Source organism: Magallana gigas, chromosome 7, assembly GCF_963853765.1.
Source record: "Magallana gigas chromosome 7, xbMagGiga1.1, whole genome shotgun sequence".
NCBI lineage: Eukaryota > Metazoa > Mollusca > Bivalvia > Ostreida > Ostreidae > Magallana > Magallana gigas.
In genome coordinates this window covers 35,045,328-35,065,879 of record NC_088859.1, presented here as the reverse complement: position 1 = coordinate 35,065,879, position 20,552 = coordinate 35,045,328, and the positions used below count along the sequence as shown (strand labels likewise).

The window sequence follows — 20,552 nt, the reverse complement described above, 5'->3', positions numbered from 1 at the left end:
AATTAACACGAAAAATTTTGTCAGATCAAATGTGCAAGAAAATTACTGTGACGATTGTATTTGAAAGTGTACAGGGGTTAAAGGGCGATAACTCCGTTAATCTTATGTAATGGAATCAACGTTGTGTCACCAGTATATATACAATGCATGTATGTACATAGTCTTAATTTTTTTTTATTTTGCTTGTTCTTGTGAGAGTGTGAAATGGGAAACCATATTTACAGGGAACTACTGGACCAATAAAAAACATGGCATTACTGGGTCGAGTAACTGACGCCAAAAAAAATCTGTTGAATGAAAGTGCAACTTGTCTGAATTTTCTATTCATGCCTTACCGATAAAGCTCGCTTTACTCGTTATCAATTTATAATTCTATCTCAATCTATGTTGGATATCATTATGCATGTATATAACACTTGAAAAACACAAAACTCAATTCAACAGATAAATTTGGTAAGAATATTGCTAAATTTAAGGAGGCCAACTTTAGTTTTCATTGTACATGTTTTTGCGCATTCTAGTATAATAATACAGTGGATTAATACTTCTGATGAATTTTTTTTCGATATCATTTAGAAAATTGAACACAATAAACAAAATACAGATTAAAATATTTAGATTTTTAGAGGAAATTTTTATTTTTTAAACGATTTTTCCATTATGCGGTAGGGGAGCGTTACTATTGCGCTTTTATGATGTTACAATAAAATGAAACTTTGTTGGAGAACGTTATAAGAAATAACATAAATGAACAAGTAAAAATTTTACACCATTGAAATTTTATACACAGAATGATGCTATCCTTGAGGACATTTTCCTTAGTTTTTGAAGGAATCCATTATACCAATCTTCATGCATAATGCTCCAAATATATAGCAAAATTTGGTGCATTTTAATATTTTGAGATGGCCCCCACTAAAAACCAGACGGTAAAATATAGTATCTTTTACATAATATAAGGTAGGAAATTATATTCTAATCATATACAACAATTTGAGAAAAAAAGCTATTGTAATATTTTTTTAATCGGCTTCAAAGTGCAGAAAATGACAGTTTGCTTTTTATTACTATAGTAAATGTACCTCTATTTTGAAATGGTTCCTAAAAAGAACCCAGACGGTCGATTTTCTGAAAACTTTGCAAATTAACTAGAGTTGGTTTAAATGACATACAGTTAAAAAATAAAGAGTTTTGTTTTTTGGCTTAGTTTTTCCGCAAAAAAACCCAAATCGGCCTCCTTTAAGGTTGTCAGTTACAAACATAGATTTTTTAGTCAATGCAATGTGATGAGTTTTATTTAAAACAAGATTTGTTACAAGTGTTACAGAACCACAAAAATTTGGATAAGATTTACAAGTACCTTTATCTTTCCCTGATTTTATCAAAACATAAAGAAAACCATAAATACTATGAATTTCTTTATGCATAAAATGTCTTATAAAAAAATGTTACCATAATGAAAAACATCAAATTGATATGCTTGCAGCATTCAGTATCAATTTGTTACATCAAGCACATAATTATAAGCATGTAAAATTTGGTTGCATAATACTACATAGTACATCCCCTTCCTTCATTCATTGAAAAACCAGTCAGTTCAAATTATTGACCTTTGCTCGTTATTATGAATAATTACCATACTCTAATCTGAGGTAATATCACCAATTTTATTGATCCTTCCACATGCAACTAGCAAACATGTTTCACAAAATGATTTTCATACTTCCAAAAACTAATGAGTTTGGCTTTCCCATTCATATGATGAATTTAGATTAATCATGAAAAAGAGAAAGTTATAATGAGCTAACCCTCTGTCAGCACATGCGAGACTGACCATGGGTTTCCTACGATGTCCTTCCTCACTTGTAACCATTATGTGAATTACCAGTACTCACCTTTAAATAGTTTATCCTGTTCATTAGCAACTGTGCAGAACCATCTGTTTTGTCATTAAAACACTGAAAAAAAAACCCAGTCATCTTTAATTTGTTTTTTGTTTACTAAATATCATGTTTTAAAGACCATTGGAAGCGAAAATTATTAAAAAATACCCCTAGACATTGGTATACAAAAATATAAAGTTGAGAATGCATTCTGGAAAAGTAAATATTTGCCTGTCCTGTTCATTTCACAAATTCAGGGCGAAGACAATAAATGTAGAATTATTTCATGATAACGTAATTTACAGAACATTAAAACCTTAGCTCAGAAGTCTTACATTTGAGTAGAGGTTCCATAAATTGCGGATGTCCAGAAACTGGGACAGATCAATGCCATTCTCCAGGAAGAGTTTGACAAACTCCAGACGGTCCTGTATCAGAGCCGTCATCATAGCATCATCAAGCTTCAGCTCCTATCAAATTAAAGTTACCGGTAATTTACAAAAACACCATGTAAAGCACTATCTAAATATTTCACCTCTCCTACATTAGATGTAACCAAAATAACATAACTAAGGCTTTATTTACAAAAATCATTTAGAAATAGTGAAAATACAATTCAGGTATTTTGTCCACTGGTTTTTGCTTTGGTTTGCAGGGGGAAAATGACACAAAAATATCTGATTTAAAGTAATCTTCCCATGTATGATCATGCATTACTATAGCATATGTACAAGAAACTTATTTTAGATAAAATTTGGGTAAATTCTAAGCATGAATTACATCACAACACCTTTATGTATGTAGCAAACAACATCTTCCAAATTAATACTAGTATGGTATTTCATAATTCCAAAATAAATGAATAAATAAATTTATCACGTTTATCTCAATATGCAGTGGATATCACTCATGGGATAAATTTTTTATATTCCACTGTGTGTTCTTACGCCACGTGACGTCATAATTAAACAATACTTAGCTTTAGAGGATTAATGATGTAAAATGAAAAAGCAACAGAATAATTTAGTTGAAAAGTGTAGAGTCATAAATGTGAATCACTTAATGCTGCTTCACGAATTAAGAACAATATTTTAAAAAATTAAATACATGTACTTGTTTGCTAGTCTTCAAGGAACTTTTTTTTCGAGCGTAAGGTTGTTGACGTCTAATAATGAATGTGTTGTGCGGCTCTCAATTACAATATTTAGAGAGAAGATTGAGTTTTAAAAAAATACGTTGAAAACATGTGATAAAAAGAATCTCTCATGACTTGCAATGGTATATGATTTTTATCCAACTCGTTGTGTGTTTTCTATCCCCTTGCCAAGGCTCGGGGATAGAAAATACACGAGTTGGATAAAAATCATATACCATCGCAAGTCATGAGAGATCCTATATATAACCCACTGTTTTTTTTAATAAAGAGAATATCCTTAAAAGATTGTACTATAAAAATAACAAGGTTCATTTCTGGTTTTATCATATGAGAAGCAATAGATGAATTTGAAGCACAATTTTTAACAAAAGGAACGGTTGTTTTGTTCATTCATATGGATAATGCAGAAGAATACAAACATAAGCAGTACGGTAAATGGAAAAGAGATATTTTTGTACCTATTAACATTGCATGAATATTGGTTAGAAAATCATGGCAGATGAGCGGGACTAAAAAATTCAAACGACAACTGTGATGAACCTTATTACTGGTAATCATTATAGAACAGGTCAGGAAATATTTTTTATGTGAGGAACCTGTAACATCTCCCAATTAATAAAATAAACATGCATTTAAAAAAAATGACACTAAGCATGACTGGAAAAGCAGGTATAAAACATATTTAAGTACAAATTCAAGAAGATGATATGAATCTCCTCAGTCCAGATTCCTATGTTTTGATGAATTTTGCCATGTAAAGAGATGTTACAATACGAATATAATGACATCTTTGCCATATTAGGTAATCTGCTTTTTTAAGTCAATATCTTGCTTGCAATGTGGATACAGAATACTATATAAATGAAGATTACTGGTAAATATAATCTTGCCTCTGTTTGTGGAAAACATAGTGAAAGAATTGAGTAAATATACATGTATATTTACATTTTCCAGTGTCTTTGCCTGTGATAACACTAAGTATCGATTTTGTACTAAGCATGACTGGAAAAGCAGGTATAAAACATATTTAAGTACAAATTCAAGAAGATGATATGAATCTCCTCAGTCCAGATTCCTATGTTTTGATGAATTTTGCCATGTAAAGAGATGTTACAATACGAATATAATGACATCTTTGCCATATAAGGTAATCTGCTTTTTTAAGTCAATATCTTGCTTGCAATGTGGATACAGAATACTATATAAATGAAGATTACTGGTAAATATAATCTTGCCTCTGTTTGTGGAAAACATAGTGAAAGAATTGAGTAAATATACATGTATATTTACATTTTCCAGTGTCTTTGCCTGTGATAACACTAAGTATCGATTTTGTACTATAAAACCCATAATACAAATGACGCCAAATTGAGGCGCCAGCGGGGTGTGCTTATTTATATTTTTATATTTAATCGTACGATGGCTTAAAATTATATAAATATAAGTAATAAGGAATCATTCTTTGAATATTATGAGGTGATAATTTCGGACGGGGTATGATCAAATCTATCAGAAAGCCCTTCGGGCTTTATTGGATTTGATCACGCCCCCACCGAAATTATTACCTCATAATACTCAAAGAATGATTCCTTATTCCTTATATCGGTACATTTTCTTTTATAAATTCTAAGTTTACACGGGTCTAGCAATTAACATCAAGTAAATTATCTTTAAATTAGAGCTTCTGCGACTTCATAAACAAATTAAACTAAATTAAAAGGATTATTTCTTTGAAATATCAACCCTCTGGAAATGCTATCATAAGTTAATTTAAAGCTAGGAAATGTTGACAAAATAAAATCAGCTTAAAAGTTCTTAAATGGGAAATAATGAAAGATGTACATGTATAGCACATCTATAAGCCTCTGTTATATGTAAGTAAATGCACAGCCAACACTATAAAGAGCACTGACTAATCCAGCTGTGTTTTGACTTACTTTGTACATTTTACTTGATTTCCTCTGTAATCATAAGACTCAAAATGTTCAGGATAATTTTAGTGGCCATCAATTGGAAAATAAAGACTGTATTCTTACTATTCAAACATGCAATAAAATTACCATATACATGTATATGCATTTTAAATAATCACATCTTATTTCACTGGCTGGCGATGCAATATACATTTTTCTTTTCATCACTTTCTTAAAACTACATTTTGTATATTCATGTACAATTTTGTATCAATTGTTAACTTTAATAGTAAGCACAGGTGTATGTACACAGAATGGTCCTTAAAAGTACCTGTAAAATTGTAACAAACCATTTTTTTTTCAATTGTATACCGGTACATGTACAGCTTAAAAAAGTCTATACTTGAAAGTTGCATCAATTACAAGTCAAAAATTGATGGTACATTGTAACGCATTGATGATGATAATATTACCTGATAGTTGGTCTTGTTCGAGGTTGTGAAGATCTCATTCTTGGCAATGTCTGACCTGTCCCAGGCCAAGGCCAGACTCAGCTGGGCATTGGTGTTAGATCTGTTGGCTGGAAGTTTAATATGATACATTAGTACATGTCCATGTAAATGTATCATGCCTTGCATTTGGTTTAATCTGATACTAGTGAATACCAAAACACAATGACCAGCTTCACGATACAGTTTTGGTAAATGGTCTTAAATCTGTTCTGACTTTATCGATATGGTAAAGTTCTCTTATTCAATTAATAACGCTTATCTGATTCAGTCCCATAAAATTCATTTTGACGTTTAGTTACTGCAATACATGTCTTGATCTCCTTTTCTTTACCTTTTAACAGGGCGTACAAGATGGCTCTGTCAAACTCCTTTGTTTCATTGTCATTCAAATCAAACACTGTCAACTAAAATCAAAGAAACTACATACAGTAAATATTCTAAATCAAAATTCTCTGAAAGATCTGGATTTTGAGCAAGCTGTTACAGAGCCTTGTATACCCACCATTTCTCTACGTTCTAAAGCCTCTCTAAGTTGTTTTAAACAGTTGGCCACCAATGCTGGCTTTCTGGGCAAATCTTTTTCCTTCCACTCAAAAACTCTGTTGGCTAACATCTCCATTTCATCATTAAAAGTTTTAGGGAAGTAGCTTTTTTCTTCACTAAAGACAGAAAAATAAATTAAAACAATTACCAAGACTCCCCCCCCCCCCAAAAAAAATATCACCAATCATGGCAATGGGATAACAATTCAAGGTATGAAATTCTCTTAAATTTTAACAAAGAAACTTTTTGCTTTTTGTGAAGCAACACTTTAAGATTATTTCACCATTTTAATCTTTGCTCAATCTAATTCAGAATTCATGAATAGGACATGGTCTCAATTTGAGCTAATAATTTTACATTTTTTATCTTCTTGTCGACAACCCTCGATCATTTAAGTATCTCTAAAGGTCATCCAAAATGTTGAACATTGACCATGCCCCCATCGATTTGTATAAATACATCATAAATATTTTCCCTATAAAATTTTGTGTTGCGCTATAACTCATTGCGAGTTTGATATACTTTTGCACTGACTTGAGTTTGTTGGCGGTGATGTTGTAGCCGTGAGCGATGAAGTCTGCTGCTCTCCCCGAGGACTGGAGCACTAGCACCGGGATCCCCCTCATCACAGACTGCCACACGGTCTTCATAGAGTTTATTCCTCCCTCAACGATGATAGAAATCACCGGGATGGTTAGAGCTAAAAAAAGTCAATTACCAATACTGTCCATCAAAATGATGTACTTTTTTATTTGGTGAAAATAATTATTTATTTAAATCATAAGGGTCCTTGATTGGTGAATAAACATATGCATTAGAGTTATATTAGAATACATTTTTCGTACTGGTATAAACAAAACAATTTAACAAGTACATTTTTACAAGTAATTGGGAGAGGGACTTGAATAGAAAACTTAAATATTCATGCAATGATGAAGTCAAGATTGACTTACGGTACATCAATATTAGAGAAAAATTCAACACTAAACAGTTTGTTAATGAACAAAGAACAATACATGACAATCCACATTTACTGGACAATGTAACTTGTGTGTTGTCTGAGGGTGCCACATAAACATGACACGGATGCATGTGTCTCTCCCAACACCATCAAATAGTATATACGCTGATTAATCAAATTAAAATATATTAATTAATGTGTCTGATTACATAATAGGACTCCTCTTGCCAGCGTAATCAAAACTCTTTAGTGAAATGTATCAAAATTGAATTTCAATTATTAAAGTGAATCAAGTCTCATATCTTAATAATCTGATCAAGGATTTCAATAAAATTTCAAAACAGGTTCACTGAGGTAAGTACTATAAAATCATTGATTTCTGGCAAATGAAGTGGATGTGTAATCAATAGTTTTATAAACAAGACTCAGTTTGAGAGCCATGGAAATTTGGACAACTTACTTTTATCATCATTATTATTAGAACATAGATCTGTAAAATCAGTAAAGTAACAAATTCATATCCTCCATTTGATGATCAGTATATGGATGGTAAAACACTATACAGATTTTCATTCTTACAAGGCACAGATTTGATACCAAATTCAAAGGTCTACCAAATGAAGTACTGATATCCAAGTCTCTGCTGGAGTAGAAAATCACAGAATAGGAAAGTACCAGTAGTTTGAATAAATGTATTTTATAGATGGAGCTACCAAATAAAATATAGAAATATTTTCATGTACAACATATACTGTAAGCCAACTCTTATTAGCGTGCGACAATTTCTGCAAGCTTCATTGGCTTTTGCGAATATTACTTGCATTGAAACATTCATCGAATGTCTCTGGTTTATTATTTTCCAAGTACTCTACATTCGGAACACGAACATTTTTCACCATGAACTAGTTTACCTCCAGTAAATTGTGAAATAAAGTTGCATAATAAAAGTTGGTTAACAGTACATTGATAATGAATTAGTGGTCCAACACATAACACATAAAAACCACTTACAGGACTCCTTGTCATCAGGGTCCACACTCTGCTCTGAGATGTACTTTTCCAGACTGGTTCTGAACTCTATTTCTCCACCAAATTTGTTTTCTGAGCCATCGTCGATCAGAATGAAGTGAGAGTGGTTCTCATCCAGAGGTACATTCCTTGAGCATGCTAACTGAGCCTCCATCACATCCGTTTTGGAGTACACTGCTGGGAATAAGCCATTTTTCTGGCCCTGAAGAAACACATTACCTTTTCAGTATTCTTTATTGTCAAAACAAGATCTTCAAAATGTAACATATATCAATTCTATGCATACCATTAATTAGTAAGAATTATTACCTTTGAAGTTTTGATTGAATTTAAAGCTTTGTTGATTTATAATTATATAAAAATAAATTTTTTTTTAAAAATAATGGATTCATCAAAAACTACAATAAAACACATATACAAGATTTCTTGCCCTTTCGTATCAGCAATTAAAACATATATGCCACTTTAACATTAAAACAAACCCTTAGATTTACAAGCACACTACTGCAATGTTGTAAAAAAATTGCAAAAATGTTCAAGCACAAAAAAAGCAATGAAAACACACCTAATCTTTATTTTAAAAAAAGATTAGCATTTTTTGCTGTCCTTGATGCAAAGATAAATGTATATAAATCCCTCAATCCACTGAGTTATAATTTTTTCTGTATCTTCTTTTTTTTAAAGCATGAAAACCAATTAATTAAGATACAACGTTTAACTTGAATCAAAAATGGCTGAATCAGATGAATGATTATGCATGAAATATCTGTTCTAAGCTACGATCAGCGCACAGCTTTTTTTTTCAATCTTGATAAGTTAAATTGTTTATCAAATCCTTACCCCGTTATCTTTAGGATTTCTCTGCTGTATTATAATTGTATCAAATGAATGATAATAGTCTTCCAATAGCAAAATAAAATGTTGACAAATTAAGAATCAAAACAAATTTGTATTCTGTACAATATACCAGTATTGTAAAAGTAGTTATTCACAATGGTGGTTAAGTACACATTTTCCGTGGTCAAAAAATACGTGTAGGTATTAAATACATGTACTTGGATGTGTGATTTACAACACTGAAGTTTGAGGGTATTTAACACTACCGGTATTTTAAACTTACCGCATATCAAGTGTAAATTTTTTCCATGCTTAAAAAATCACTTTTACAATATAATTTTTTATAAACAAAATCTTGTTCCTACCTCCTCCCCGTCCAGAGCTTGTCTGTTGGCCACACATCCCCAAGTAGCCACCCCTAGTACCACCACATCATTCTTACGGCCCGACGTGATGATGTGGTCCTTGACAGCATCCCCCACAAATTCCATCACCCCTGTTCTTGTCCCTCCAGTGATGATCCAAGCACCTGTCACAAAGAAAGATAATGATATCTGAAAATGTTCATAAACATTGTTAGTATTTTACTACCGTTTATTCAGTATCATTAAGATGGTTCAAATTTTGAAGCTTGCTTTCTTCATCTACAGAGGGAACAACACCATAAAACAAGAACTAATTTTGAAATGCATGTAATATGTATCAAATATCCATAAAGAGAGGCAAATTTACATATTCCAAACTATTTACACCACCATCATTACACACAAACCAAAATTTGCAGGAAGAGGGGTGTTAAAAATTGTGCCTCTGCCAAAGCCATAATTCAATAACTTACACATGTAATCTTATCAAATACTGTTTAAATTTTCAAATTGATATTTGTGAAAGGTAAAAACTTACATGTTGATGTTGCAGCATTCATTAGACCTCTTTTAAACGTCTCCTGCATTTTGCGCTTCAAGTCAAACCGTTGAGCACCACCGGTGACTGAGATGATTAGCTGTGGTGGCTCCAGATGCCACTGATTAATCATCATATCCCAGACAATGTCAGCTTTGGTGTCTGGTGCACAACGAAGGTACTAACAAAATATATATTTAATTTAAAATAAAACATGAAGCACAAAAATTTATTTGTCAAAAAGGTAGGATTTAGATGTACAAAAGAGTGGACTTGTGTATAAAACTTCCAAAATTTTCACCCAAATGGAAAATGAAAAAAATAGTCTGGAAATCAGCTTCTGAACTATGGTAACAAGATATTATAAACTTTATTCCTAGATGCATTAACTCTGAAAGTTTACTTTACATTATAGGGCAAAATACTTTAAAAAGTGACCTTTTCTTTTCTGATTGTTAGTTAATACAGTACCTTAAATTTTAGTGAAGTCATGTGCTTGGAGAGAGAGAGAGAGAGAGAGAGAGAGAGAGAGAGAGAGAGAGAGAGAGAGAGAGAGAGAGAGAAGTGGTGTCAATTAGAAACCCCTGGGATGACATTAGCGTCAAGTAACAAGAGAGGCATTTACTTACTGGGGAGGCATCAATTTCACTTCCAAATCCTTTGAAATTAATCAATCCAAAAGAATCTGAGGGCTCCTGCTTGGTATGTGTGTGATAATGCCACACTTGTTTTGTTGGCTTGTGGAGATGAACATGATGTTTTCTCAATGAACTTCTAAAACAACAAATAACAAGTCATTTACTTGCTATGCTATGAAAAATGTAACAGTAAAACACCCTGGCTACTTGTGCCAGCCGGTTTTAATGAAAACTATCAGAGAAATCAGTATGCATATTAAACTTAGCTTCAGGTCTACCGCAGTTGTCTGAAAAAAATTGGATGGACAACATGGGAGCTACAGTGCCTCCAAAAGTAAAACACTAAAACTTATGGCTCTCATAAAATTGTGCTAGTTTTGGACAGACTATATATAACCTTTTGTACACACAAATCCTCTGGAGAAAAAATAGTACCATTAAATTCTTAACTAGGTAGTTTAAAACTTATATCATCTCCTAACTAGCCACAAACATGCTAACCAAACTTGAAAAATGAAGTATGTTAAATTCACGTTGAAATCTAGAGTCGCCATTTTTACATGTATAAACAAAGTGCACCTCTTCACTTTTCAGGGCTGGTGACATTGTTTAAAAGAATATCAGAGGCAAGTTCGGTGATGATATCTGTAGTAAAATGTATGTGGAATTTTTTGGAATCAAACACTTGTGCAGCATGTGATCGGAAAAAAAATTTCATCAGTCCCAAACAAGATATCTGTGAGCCAATGCTCACTAGTGATACCCCCGCTCTGTTGTGAATATGCAAAATAAGCAAAGTCGACATTTAACAGAAAGCTGGCATCCGATTGGTACAGAAATATATCCCACAATATGGCATGCCTAAACAAATAGTTTGTTAAAATTTCAAGCATCTGCGATAAATAGCTGCTGAGAAATCTTTGAGGAAAATTTGTTTGAAAATTTTGGCTAAAATAAACAAAGTACTCATTTAACAGGAAGATGACATCCGATTGGTACAAAAATATATCCCACGATATGGCATGCCTTAAAAAATACTGTGTAAAAATTTAAAGCATCTCCGATAAATAGCTGCTGAGAAATCTTTGAGGAAAATTTGTTTGAAAATTTTGGCTAAAATAAACAAAGTCATTATTTAACAGGAAGATGACGTCCGATTGGTACAAAAATATATCCCACGATATGGCATGCCTTAAAAAATACTGTGTAAAAATTTAAAGCATCTCCTATAAATAGCTGCTGAGAAATCTTTGACGAAAATTTGTTTGAAAATTTTGGCAAAAAATAAGCAAAGTCGTCATTTAACAATAAGTTGACGTCCGATTGGTACAAAAATATATCCCACGATATGGCATGCCTTAACAAACACTGTGTTAAAATTTCAAGCATCTGCGATAAACAGTTGCTGAGAAATCTTTGACGAAAATTTGTTTGAAAATTTGGTTAAAAAATAAGCAAAGTTGTCATTTAACAGGAAGTTGACGTCCGATTGATACAAAAATATATCCCACGATATGGCATGCCTAAACCAATAGTGTGTTAAAATTTCAAGCATCTGCGATAAATAGTTGCTGAGAATTCTTTGACGGAAATTTGTTTGAAAATTTTGGCAAAAAATAAACAAAGTCGTCATTTAACAGGAAGTTGACGTCTGATTGGTACAAAAATATATCCCACGATATGGCATGCCTATACAAATACTGTGTAAAAATTTCAAGCATCTGCGATAAACAGTTGCTGAGAAATCTTTGAGGAAAATTTGTTTGAAAATTTTGGTTAAAAAATAAGCAAAGTCGTCATTTAACAGGAAGTTGATGTCCGATTGGTACAAAAATATATCCCACGATATGGCATGCCTTAACAAACACTGTGTTAAAATTTCAAGCATCTGCGATAAATAGTTGCTGAGATAAATGCGACAGAAATTTTTGTTACGGACGGACAGACAGACGGACAGACAGACAGACAGACGGACAGACAGACGGATGGACGGACAGACACACAAGGGTAAAACAGTATACCCCCTCTCCTTCGGAGCGGGGGTATAATTAGAGCATTTTTTTGTGTGTCGTAAATTGCAGTTTTTACTCTGGGCAGCACTGTAGCTCCCAGGTTGTCAATCTAAATTTTCAGACCGCAAGCTATAGACCTGCAGCTATATTAAACTTTAATTTAATTGAATGCTTATATTTAGTTTAAACATAGATCTAATATTATTTTATCATTCTAAAAAAAAATAAGTCATTCACATTTCATACATTCCTTCATTCAGAGAGCCATACTTACTCTAATTCATCTTCTTTCAAAGGAATTCTTATCATAATTTTGTTCTTAATCACAAAATCCCTTAGAGATCTCTGCAAAAAGACAGAACACAAACAATACTATATAATAATCTACAATATTAATAATTGCACAAATTAACAAAATTCCCTTCTAAGTCAGTTTTGTATATAAATAATATCAATATACATGTTTTAACCACTTAATTCTATGAACAAACATGTTTGTATATCTGTACATATACTTCTGTAGATTAGTCTACACTTTGTTGTCATTACGGTATGTTTACAGTTTTTTGAAACATTTTAGCTAAATAAATTACTACTCTTTGATATTATTTCCCATCAAAAGTTAAAAAGTTTAGTTGTTTACCACTGCATGGAAAAGAAATAGCTTTAAAGGCAGGGATTTATTTTTTCATAAACCATATCAAATACAAATTATTCTGTACAAGAAGTATAGATACATTTAAGAAAATTACAAGAGTTCATAGGTCTTCTTTATACCAAATCTTACCTGATTGATTCTTGATGCTCCAAACTTCAAGGTTGATCTCCTAGTTGTTCTCTTTTTAGAAAATCCCACTGGGCCTTTCTTACTTAGTCTCATTCCATCAACGCAATCCTTGTCCTCATCTTTCAGAGTATAGGTTCCGTTACTTTTCACTGATGCGGAATCCACAGCAGGGCCTGCGTCACTGAAGGATTTGTTGCTTACCCCTTGTATGGTGTATGTACCTGTACTGTCATTCACCTCTGACCTCTTTCCTTTCTTTGAATGCCTTTTCGAAGACCTTGAAAGTGGATCACTAACTGCAAAGCTGCTGCCTTCTTGGGACTTATCTTTATCTTTCTTGTGTTTTTTGCTTTTTGATTTTTTGGTCTTCCCTGAGGGTCTATAATCACCATGAAATGGGTCCTGCTCATGTAAACTTTCGATCATGTCACTATAACTTGCTTGAGTTCCGTACCTTGGAGTTCTCAAGTTACTTTCCAAATACACATCACTGTATTCCCGATCCAATCCCATTGGAGGTTTACCTGAGGTTACTTCCCTGAGTTCTGCTGTATCCTTGTATCGTAACTTTTTCACTGGTGTCAGTTCCTCATCAGAATCCTTCTGGTTTCTCTGCGACTCATCCTCTTCGGTCCACGTTCTCCGAGGACTCCCCATTGGATCATCGTGAGTTTGGTGTGAGCTTCTATGTGGAGGATCAGACATTCCTGGTTTTTGGCTTCGGAAATCCATGTATTTGCTTGTGTGTGAGCTCTCAAGGCTCGGAATTAATTGTAAATTGTCTAATTCTCTATCTGAAGAAATGCTGATTTTTCTTCTAAGAAAATCATCATCACTCATCCTCTAATAATCCTCATGATGAACTAAAAGATAGCAGTTACGAAAATAATTATCTATGAAACCCATTAAAATGCATCTACATTGTACATGCATATTATAATCAAATTGACTCAAGATAACTTCATAAAATTGGGCCCCTGACAAACTCAAGTTCTACATATACTTTGTCCTGAGTTTTTGCTTCCATCATTTTTCGCTTGATATTTTGATAATCATAAATGCCTTTGTGTTCAAACTACATTCATCCACTGATATGAAAATTGTCCAGATTATCTGTTCTGAAATGCCCCCTCTACCACTTTAGGTTTCAATACACAACTCAAATTAGAAAGTCTACGGGGATTTTTGCATTGCATCAGCAATGAAATAGCCCAGATGATTACGTTGAAAAATTGTGCAAGGAATTCCGAATGGTGAAAAGATGTAAACGTTTCCCATTAAAATCTTCGTAAGAAATTTGTTTTTGTTCCTGTTAACTTTTATGAGTGAAATATTATAATGTGTCAATGAAGATATCTTGGATTTTTTCCCCTTTTATCAATTTCATTTGTATTTTTTCACATAATTTATATTATACCGCAGTCTGGTAGTTATCTTTACACAGAATAAATAAATCGACAACATTACATCAAACATTTAAATCAAAACAATAAAGTTCTGCAAACAAGTTAGAGTTTATTTGCTAAACAGAAAGATTGGTCTAAACATAAGCATAATGATTGCGTATTACAGAGGAAATTCAAGTTGTCAATATTGGCATGGGCATACCCGTTTTACTGCAAAAAGACACTTGTGTCTGCATGAAGGCTATCAAAACATCATATAAATTCATCATTAAAAATAAAATATAATTGATACAAAACAATAGAGTACCTACAGTTATACGTCTGATTTCTGGCGTACACATGCAGGTTGTTTTTCCTATCTTCTAACAGTGTTATGGCGTAGCTAGGTTGGCCGCATACACCACAAACCTACATGTGTTTAATTATGTATAGTCTGTTTCATTATTGTGTTATTAAATACCCCTACGATCTTTCATTATCTAGGCTAATACCCTATAGTAAAATGATTTAAATAGATTGGATGAAAATTTTTATCTCAAATATCAACATGATCATAACAAGAGAATTAAAGATTTTTTTTCATGCATAATCCCCCTTAAATTTCGACCTGCTTGTCAAACTGTTCTTCGAGTGGAATCTTTTCTATGAAAGCCAATTGCCTCTCGAGAACCATATGAGAACCTGTGGTTATTTCTTACAAAAATTAGTTCATTGGAGTTACGAAAGTTACGATATTTCAGAGACATAAATACATATAATAATTGATGTCTCTGGATATTTTAAGAAAAATCAACTAATGCCGATATCCGAATTTGAAAAATATTGAAAGCAATATTAGATTTATATATATTGAAACATAATAATTATTACGTAAAATTTTTCTTTTTTTCTCGCCTAAAAAGGCGCCAACAATGAACATTACGTTTGACGGGCACCGAACGCTAACGTACAATAAAGCGCACTAATGATGTCATAAACGTTACGTTGTCAACATTACATGTACATAGCATGCAGTAAAAAAATCAAGGAAATATACATGGCGATGGGTGCTTTATTGGCATATTCTATGTAAATTCTCATAAATCATGGAATATAAGCTTTCAGCGATCGGAAATCAATCATCATTTAAAGAGAATGGCTCAAGTCTGCTTGAAGCGGAATCAACAGAGATATACAGAAACTCGTCCTCCTTTGGCGACAGGTCCCGGCTGACCAGTAATACAAGAGCAGTCTCCCAATGTAGGACCGAAAAGGCTCATGAATTCAACCCGGAGAAGGAAGCTGCCGATGAAAGGTACGCTCAGTTACAAGCCATCTTCCAGGTTGCGGAGGAAGATGGAAGGGGCGGGTTGGATATTGACGAATTTAAGATAGCGTTAAAGAAAACTGTGGGCTTCATGATGAGAAACGACCAGATTGAAATGATGTTTAAGAAAGTAGACGCTAATTGTGATGGTCGCGTGGATTGGGAGGAATATGTTACATACAATCTCCTTGAGTATCAGGAGAGGACACTGATGATTGAGAGATTACGGGATAGGCCTTTCCCACCAGAGACAAAAGACATAAATACTCGACACAGAGAAACCATAGTCAGAGTAGCAATTTACCCGACCGTTCATAAGAAAGCCAGCACAAACAAATGCTCCCTCGATTATAACACAGCGCGCTACGTTTCTCTCAGCAGAGAGGGAATAGTGACGTTTTGGACTCCAAAGATGAAACAGATAAAGAGCTACATGACCCACCCCCATGTTGACAGAGCCACACAGCCGTGGCTGACGGACTTCGTGTGTGCCTATAACGTCAACATGCTGGCGGTAACGTCTACCGACAGGGATATCACGGTATTTGACACTCAGGCAAACTTATTCAAGAAACGCTACTACATAACGGGAATAGATAGTTGTATTACTTGTATGGATTACTGGGCAGATATCAGAGATCTGAATAAGTCTGTCATGGTCTGGGGAGATACCTCCGGATCAGTGTACGTGTTAGTGTTCGAGTGTGCACTGAAAGGGGGACTCTTTGGTGCTGTTGGGGGGAAGCAGACCGCCTTCAAGAAAATCTCACTTCCAGAGGTACTGCGAGGGTTTCATCTTGGAGTCAAAGGATACAAACTGGGGAAAGTTCACGACAACTGGGTATCTGAAATACGATACATTCCCGACCTAGACCTTTTTGCGTCTTGCTGTCAATCGAGTGAAACGTCCATGTTTCTCGGAGACTATAACTACAAGACTAAGAAAATCAACACCTACTTCAAAGTCTATAAAGGGTTATTGGCGTTTGACTATTGCCCTGAAAACAACGTCATTGCAACTGGGGGAATGGACTACTTGATACGAGTTTGGAACCCGTATGTTAACAGCAAGCCCGTGGTTGTACTGAAAGGACACTGCAAGCCAGTCACTCACATCGTCGTAAATTCCTCACGAAGCCAGATAGTGAGCATTGACAAAGGTAGAAATATTCGAGTGTTCGATATGAAAGACCAGACCTGTGTTCAACAGTTGAGCGGACGTGTCATCAAAGTGGGGCCTCTTCCTATTTCTTCAGTGTGTTTTAATCCGGTAACACAGAGACTTGTGCTTGCAACAAATACTTTGGCAATGTTGGAACGAAGTTTGGAAGATGAGAAAAGCGTTGAAATTATGTCGCACCAAAAGTCAGTTCACGGGGCTCTTTATAACAAAACCTTCAAGTCTGTTGTCAGCTGCTGCAAGGAGTCAGTTGTTAGTGTTTGGGATTTGAACACAGGGGAGAAAATAATCCAATTTGTGAACGCACACAAACGAATTGAAAGAGGTGTGGAAATACCTATAGAAATCACAGCTATGACCTTTGATGAACCCGGCAGGCGACTCATCACTGGCGGGAGAGACGGCAGTGTAAAAATATGGAACTTCAACAATGGAAGCTGTCTTCAAGAGTTTTTAGTTCCAGACGGGCTGGAAATCACGGGGATAGCCAGTGCAAGACAGAGAATCTACGTGACAGGCTGGTGCCAACTGGTGCACATCTACATTGATGGGGCGAGTGAGGACTACAGGAAAAACTGGAAGAGTCGTCACAAAGACGACATTCTGTGCATTGCCTGCATGGAGCCAAACTTGGTGGCAACGGGGTCATATGATGGTGATGTGGTCATCTGGTCAAGAGACACTGGGCAGGTGTACTGCATTCTGAATGCAAACAAGGGACTTCTTCCCTTCACTGAAAATATCAACAAAATTGAGACCAAACAAGAAGAATCCGAAGCGCAAAGTCCAGAAGTCAAGACACCACAGGAGGAGTCCGTCCATTCAGTGCAGGTAGCCGACTGGAAGGCATCAGCATCGACTAAGACGATCAAAACAGGGATAGGGCTTCTGTCTAAGATCAGGGGTGGTTTACTGAGAAGTGGATCCTCCTCAGGAATCAGTGGATCGAGGTTCTCCAAGCCCGTAGAGTCCCCCGTCGACCACCCTTTGCTCTCGTCCTACGAAACTCACAAAAAGCCTGAGAGCACCAAACGCGAGGAATATGACAACATTTTTAAGAAATACGAGGCGGCCATAGAAAAGATTTTATTCCTGCAAACAAGAGACGCAACCCGTAAAGATACAGCCGTGCTAGTGACCAGTGGAGCGGAGGGTTGGATACGATTTTGGTCCATAAATCATGAGGGAGGTCTACTGGGCCAGTTTAATGCCGCCCACCGTATCGGCGAGAGTGTCCATGCAATGACTACAGACCACCAAAATAACTTCCTTTTTACAGCAGACACCCTTGGTTATGTCAAGACATGGGATATTTCTGAATTTTGCATATCCAAGATGCACAATAGTGCTAAGCGTCTTGTACGATGGCACTGGCTTCTTGACACTTTTACGTACCTGCGAGTGGAATGGCGTGGGAAACCCATGCCGAAGTCTTTCGTTTCAAGAGGCATGAAACCACATAACATTGGAACTCGGCCGCCTCCTATGATCACGGAACCGAAGACTACCTTGAAATGGCCTCTACTCGTAAACTCATACAGGTGAGTGAAAATAAATGAACAGGGGCGTACAAGGCTTGTCAAATCTCCTGCATTCAGAATGTAAAAATGGCGCATTTATACATTTTAAAAAATCTGATATACAATTACATGTATACATCAATATTTAGTACAGCAAATGGTCAAAATATGTGTACAGAGCGCCAATTAGTTAATATTTTGAAACTTATGAATTGTATGCTATGTTTATAAAAAATGATTAATATCACAAACAATGAATACAAAGGAAAACATTCGATTACATTCATCATATATACATTTGGCTCCATATTTATATTGTTACAACTCCTGTGCCATTGTCTCTTTGCTTTTATATCAGTCACCGATTTCTTTGTAGTTTAAAAGAAAATGATTTTCATCGATCTAATTTAAGTTTCGTATTTTGTTTTGAACCGTATGCGATATATTGGCTTTTTATTAACAACCACCATATTTATATGTTGTCTAGGGCACACACGAAGGCTATCAATAGTATAGAGTATGTAGATGATAGCTCTGTGGTCATAACGGCCAGTTCAGACTGTGCGATCAGGGTGTGGACTCTCAGTGGAGAGTACATTGGAACGTTCGGAGAAACATGGAAACCACTTTCAGACAAGACTCTAAAGAAACAAGCTCTGAACGATTTTCGCCTTCCCAAAGACCTACGACGTGTTGCCTCCGCTAGGACATTTCGTGTTCTGAACCACGGAACTTTTCCCAGGTGGAGGCTCGCAATTCAAAGAATCAGAGAACAGGGCTTAGAGAAAATCTTATCCCAATACGAGCCTGTCATCCCAAGAGAAGAAGACCCCAAAAAAGACGAGGAAACGGAAGTTAAACTGCAGTCTAGTGATATCTTGGGGAAATCTTACAAGCGAAAAATCCGACACAGGCTACCAAAGCCGCATCCCAAAATAATAGAGACAGCAACATCCGTATGTATATGCTCATAGTCAAACTGTTATGAAAGCAGATATATTTAACTCTTTTAAAAACATTACTGTGAATGATTAAGGGATACTGGTGTAAATATTCAGTAAAAATTGAGATTTGTAAAAAAGGAAGGTTCCATCGTTATTGATGTTTTTGTGTTTTGTAGGTAGCCGTGTATCATGCATTGTCCTTTGTCGATCTTACTGACACAGACAACATACTATCCAAGAATATCGTTAAAGAAATGAAGGAGAGGCGATTTGGTACAAACGTGCGAGACCGCTTGAAAGGAATAAACCGGAAAAAGGAGCAAGGGCCGGTCATTCTAGAAGTATTCAGCAAGGTGACCAAAAAGCCGATCCTACCCGTGCAGCCTTACAAGAAGAAACCGAGCAAAATCAAGAAAGCGCACCGTATACTTCAGAAGAAGGTGAACGACAACCTCCCGCCGGTACTCACAGAGTCCGAGACACAACAAGTGCACGGCAAATCCAAGCAAGCCAGTAAATCCGAGCGGAAGGCAGTCCTCTCATCTACTAGCAACTCGTCTGCCAGCTGAAATTTTCATAGACATTGTAGTCTCAAGCAATTTCTCATGTAAAATAATACATGGTTTAAATGATCATTTTTCTTAATATGTTTTTGATTGTTGAGCAATTGGTTATTTTCATGCAGAAATGAATAATGGTTTTGTGCGACTTTTGGATAAATAAAATGAATCGAGAAACCGTGCTTTGTTTTTTTATGGCGTCGAGCGAAGCTCGAAAGCCATCTAGGGATCGTACGTCCGGAAGTTACATTTTTAGGAGCCAAACAACTCAAATGAGTGCAAAGTTTTCGTATGTGTTTGAAGAAAAATAGATGACATACTTCAATTTCGAGCAAAACTGTACGTCAACAAAACAAGTTTGCAGATTCGAATGGTTGCCGTCTTTAAAAATGTTCACATTTTATTGAAAACAATATGTCTCGGTTTCAGCGGATGAATACACTAGCACCGAGACACATGCGA

At 35.1% G+C, this 20,552-nt stretch overlaps 2 protein-coding genes across 4 annotated transcripts in view; one reads left to right on the top strand and one right to left on the bottom strand.

Annotated features, from left to right (window-relative positions):
* LOC105335969 (transient receptor potential cation channel subfamily M member-like 2) overlaps positions 1-15,001 on the bottom strand; it is a 29,777-nt gene extending 14,776 nt beyond the window's left edge. Inside the window, exons 1-14 of one of the 3 annotated variants that reach the window (XM_066065788.1) lie at positions 14,892-15,001; positions 13,175-14,037; positions 12,662-12,732; positions 10,367-10,511; positions 9,738-9,918; positions 9,200-9,363; positions 8,838-8,861; positions 7,980-8,199; positions 6,542-6,707; positions 5,967-6,123; positions 5,796-5,868; positions 5,426-5,532; positions 2,219-2,353; positions 1,896-1,958 (exon numbers count right to left, since the gene is read on the bottom strand). In XM_066065788.1, the coding sequence (XP_065921860.1) occupies positions 1,896-1,958; positions 2,219-2,353; positions 5,426-5,532; positions 5,796-5,868; positions 5,967-6,123; positions 6,542-6,707; positions 7,980-8,199; positions 8,838-8,861; positions 9,200-9,363; positions 9,738-9,918; positions 10,367-10,511; positions 12,662-12,732; positions 13,175-14,014 (2,346 nt within the window). In that variant the 5' untranslated portion in view covers positions 14,015-14,037; positions 14,892-15,001. Of the gene's footprint in view, positions 1-1,895; positions 1,959-2,218; positions 2,354-5,425; positions 5,533-5,795; positions 5,869-5,966; positions 6,124-6,541; positions 6,708-7,979; positions 8,200-8,837; positions 8,862-9,199; positions 9,364-9,737; positions 9,919-10,366; positions 10,512-12,661; positions 12,733-13,174; positions 14,038-14,887 lie in introns of all 3 variants that reach the window. The other 2 variants (XM_066065789.1, XM_066065790.1) reach the window with 2 other exon arrangements.
* Positions 15,002-15,573: 572 nt separating this feature from the next.
* LOC105335968 (WD repeat-containing protein on Y chromosome) lies at positions 15,574-20,268 on the top strand. The gene is made up of 3 exons (XM_011440117.4): positions 15,574-18,607; positions 19,074-19,542; positions 19,707-20,268. The coding sequence occupies exons 1-3, from the start codon at positions 15,666-15,668 to the stop codon at positions 20,097-20,099; spliced, it is 3,804 nt and encodes a 1,267-aa protein (XP_011438419.2). The 5' UTR covers positions 15,574-15,665; the 3' UTR covers positions 20,100-20,268.
* Positions 20,269-20,552: the final 284 nt, after the last annotated feature.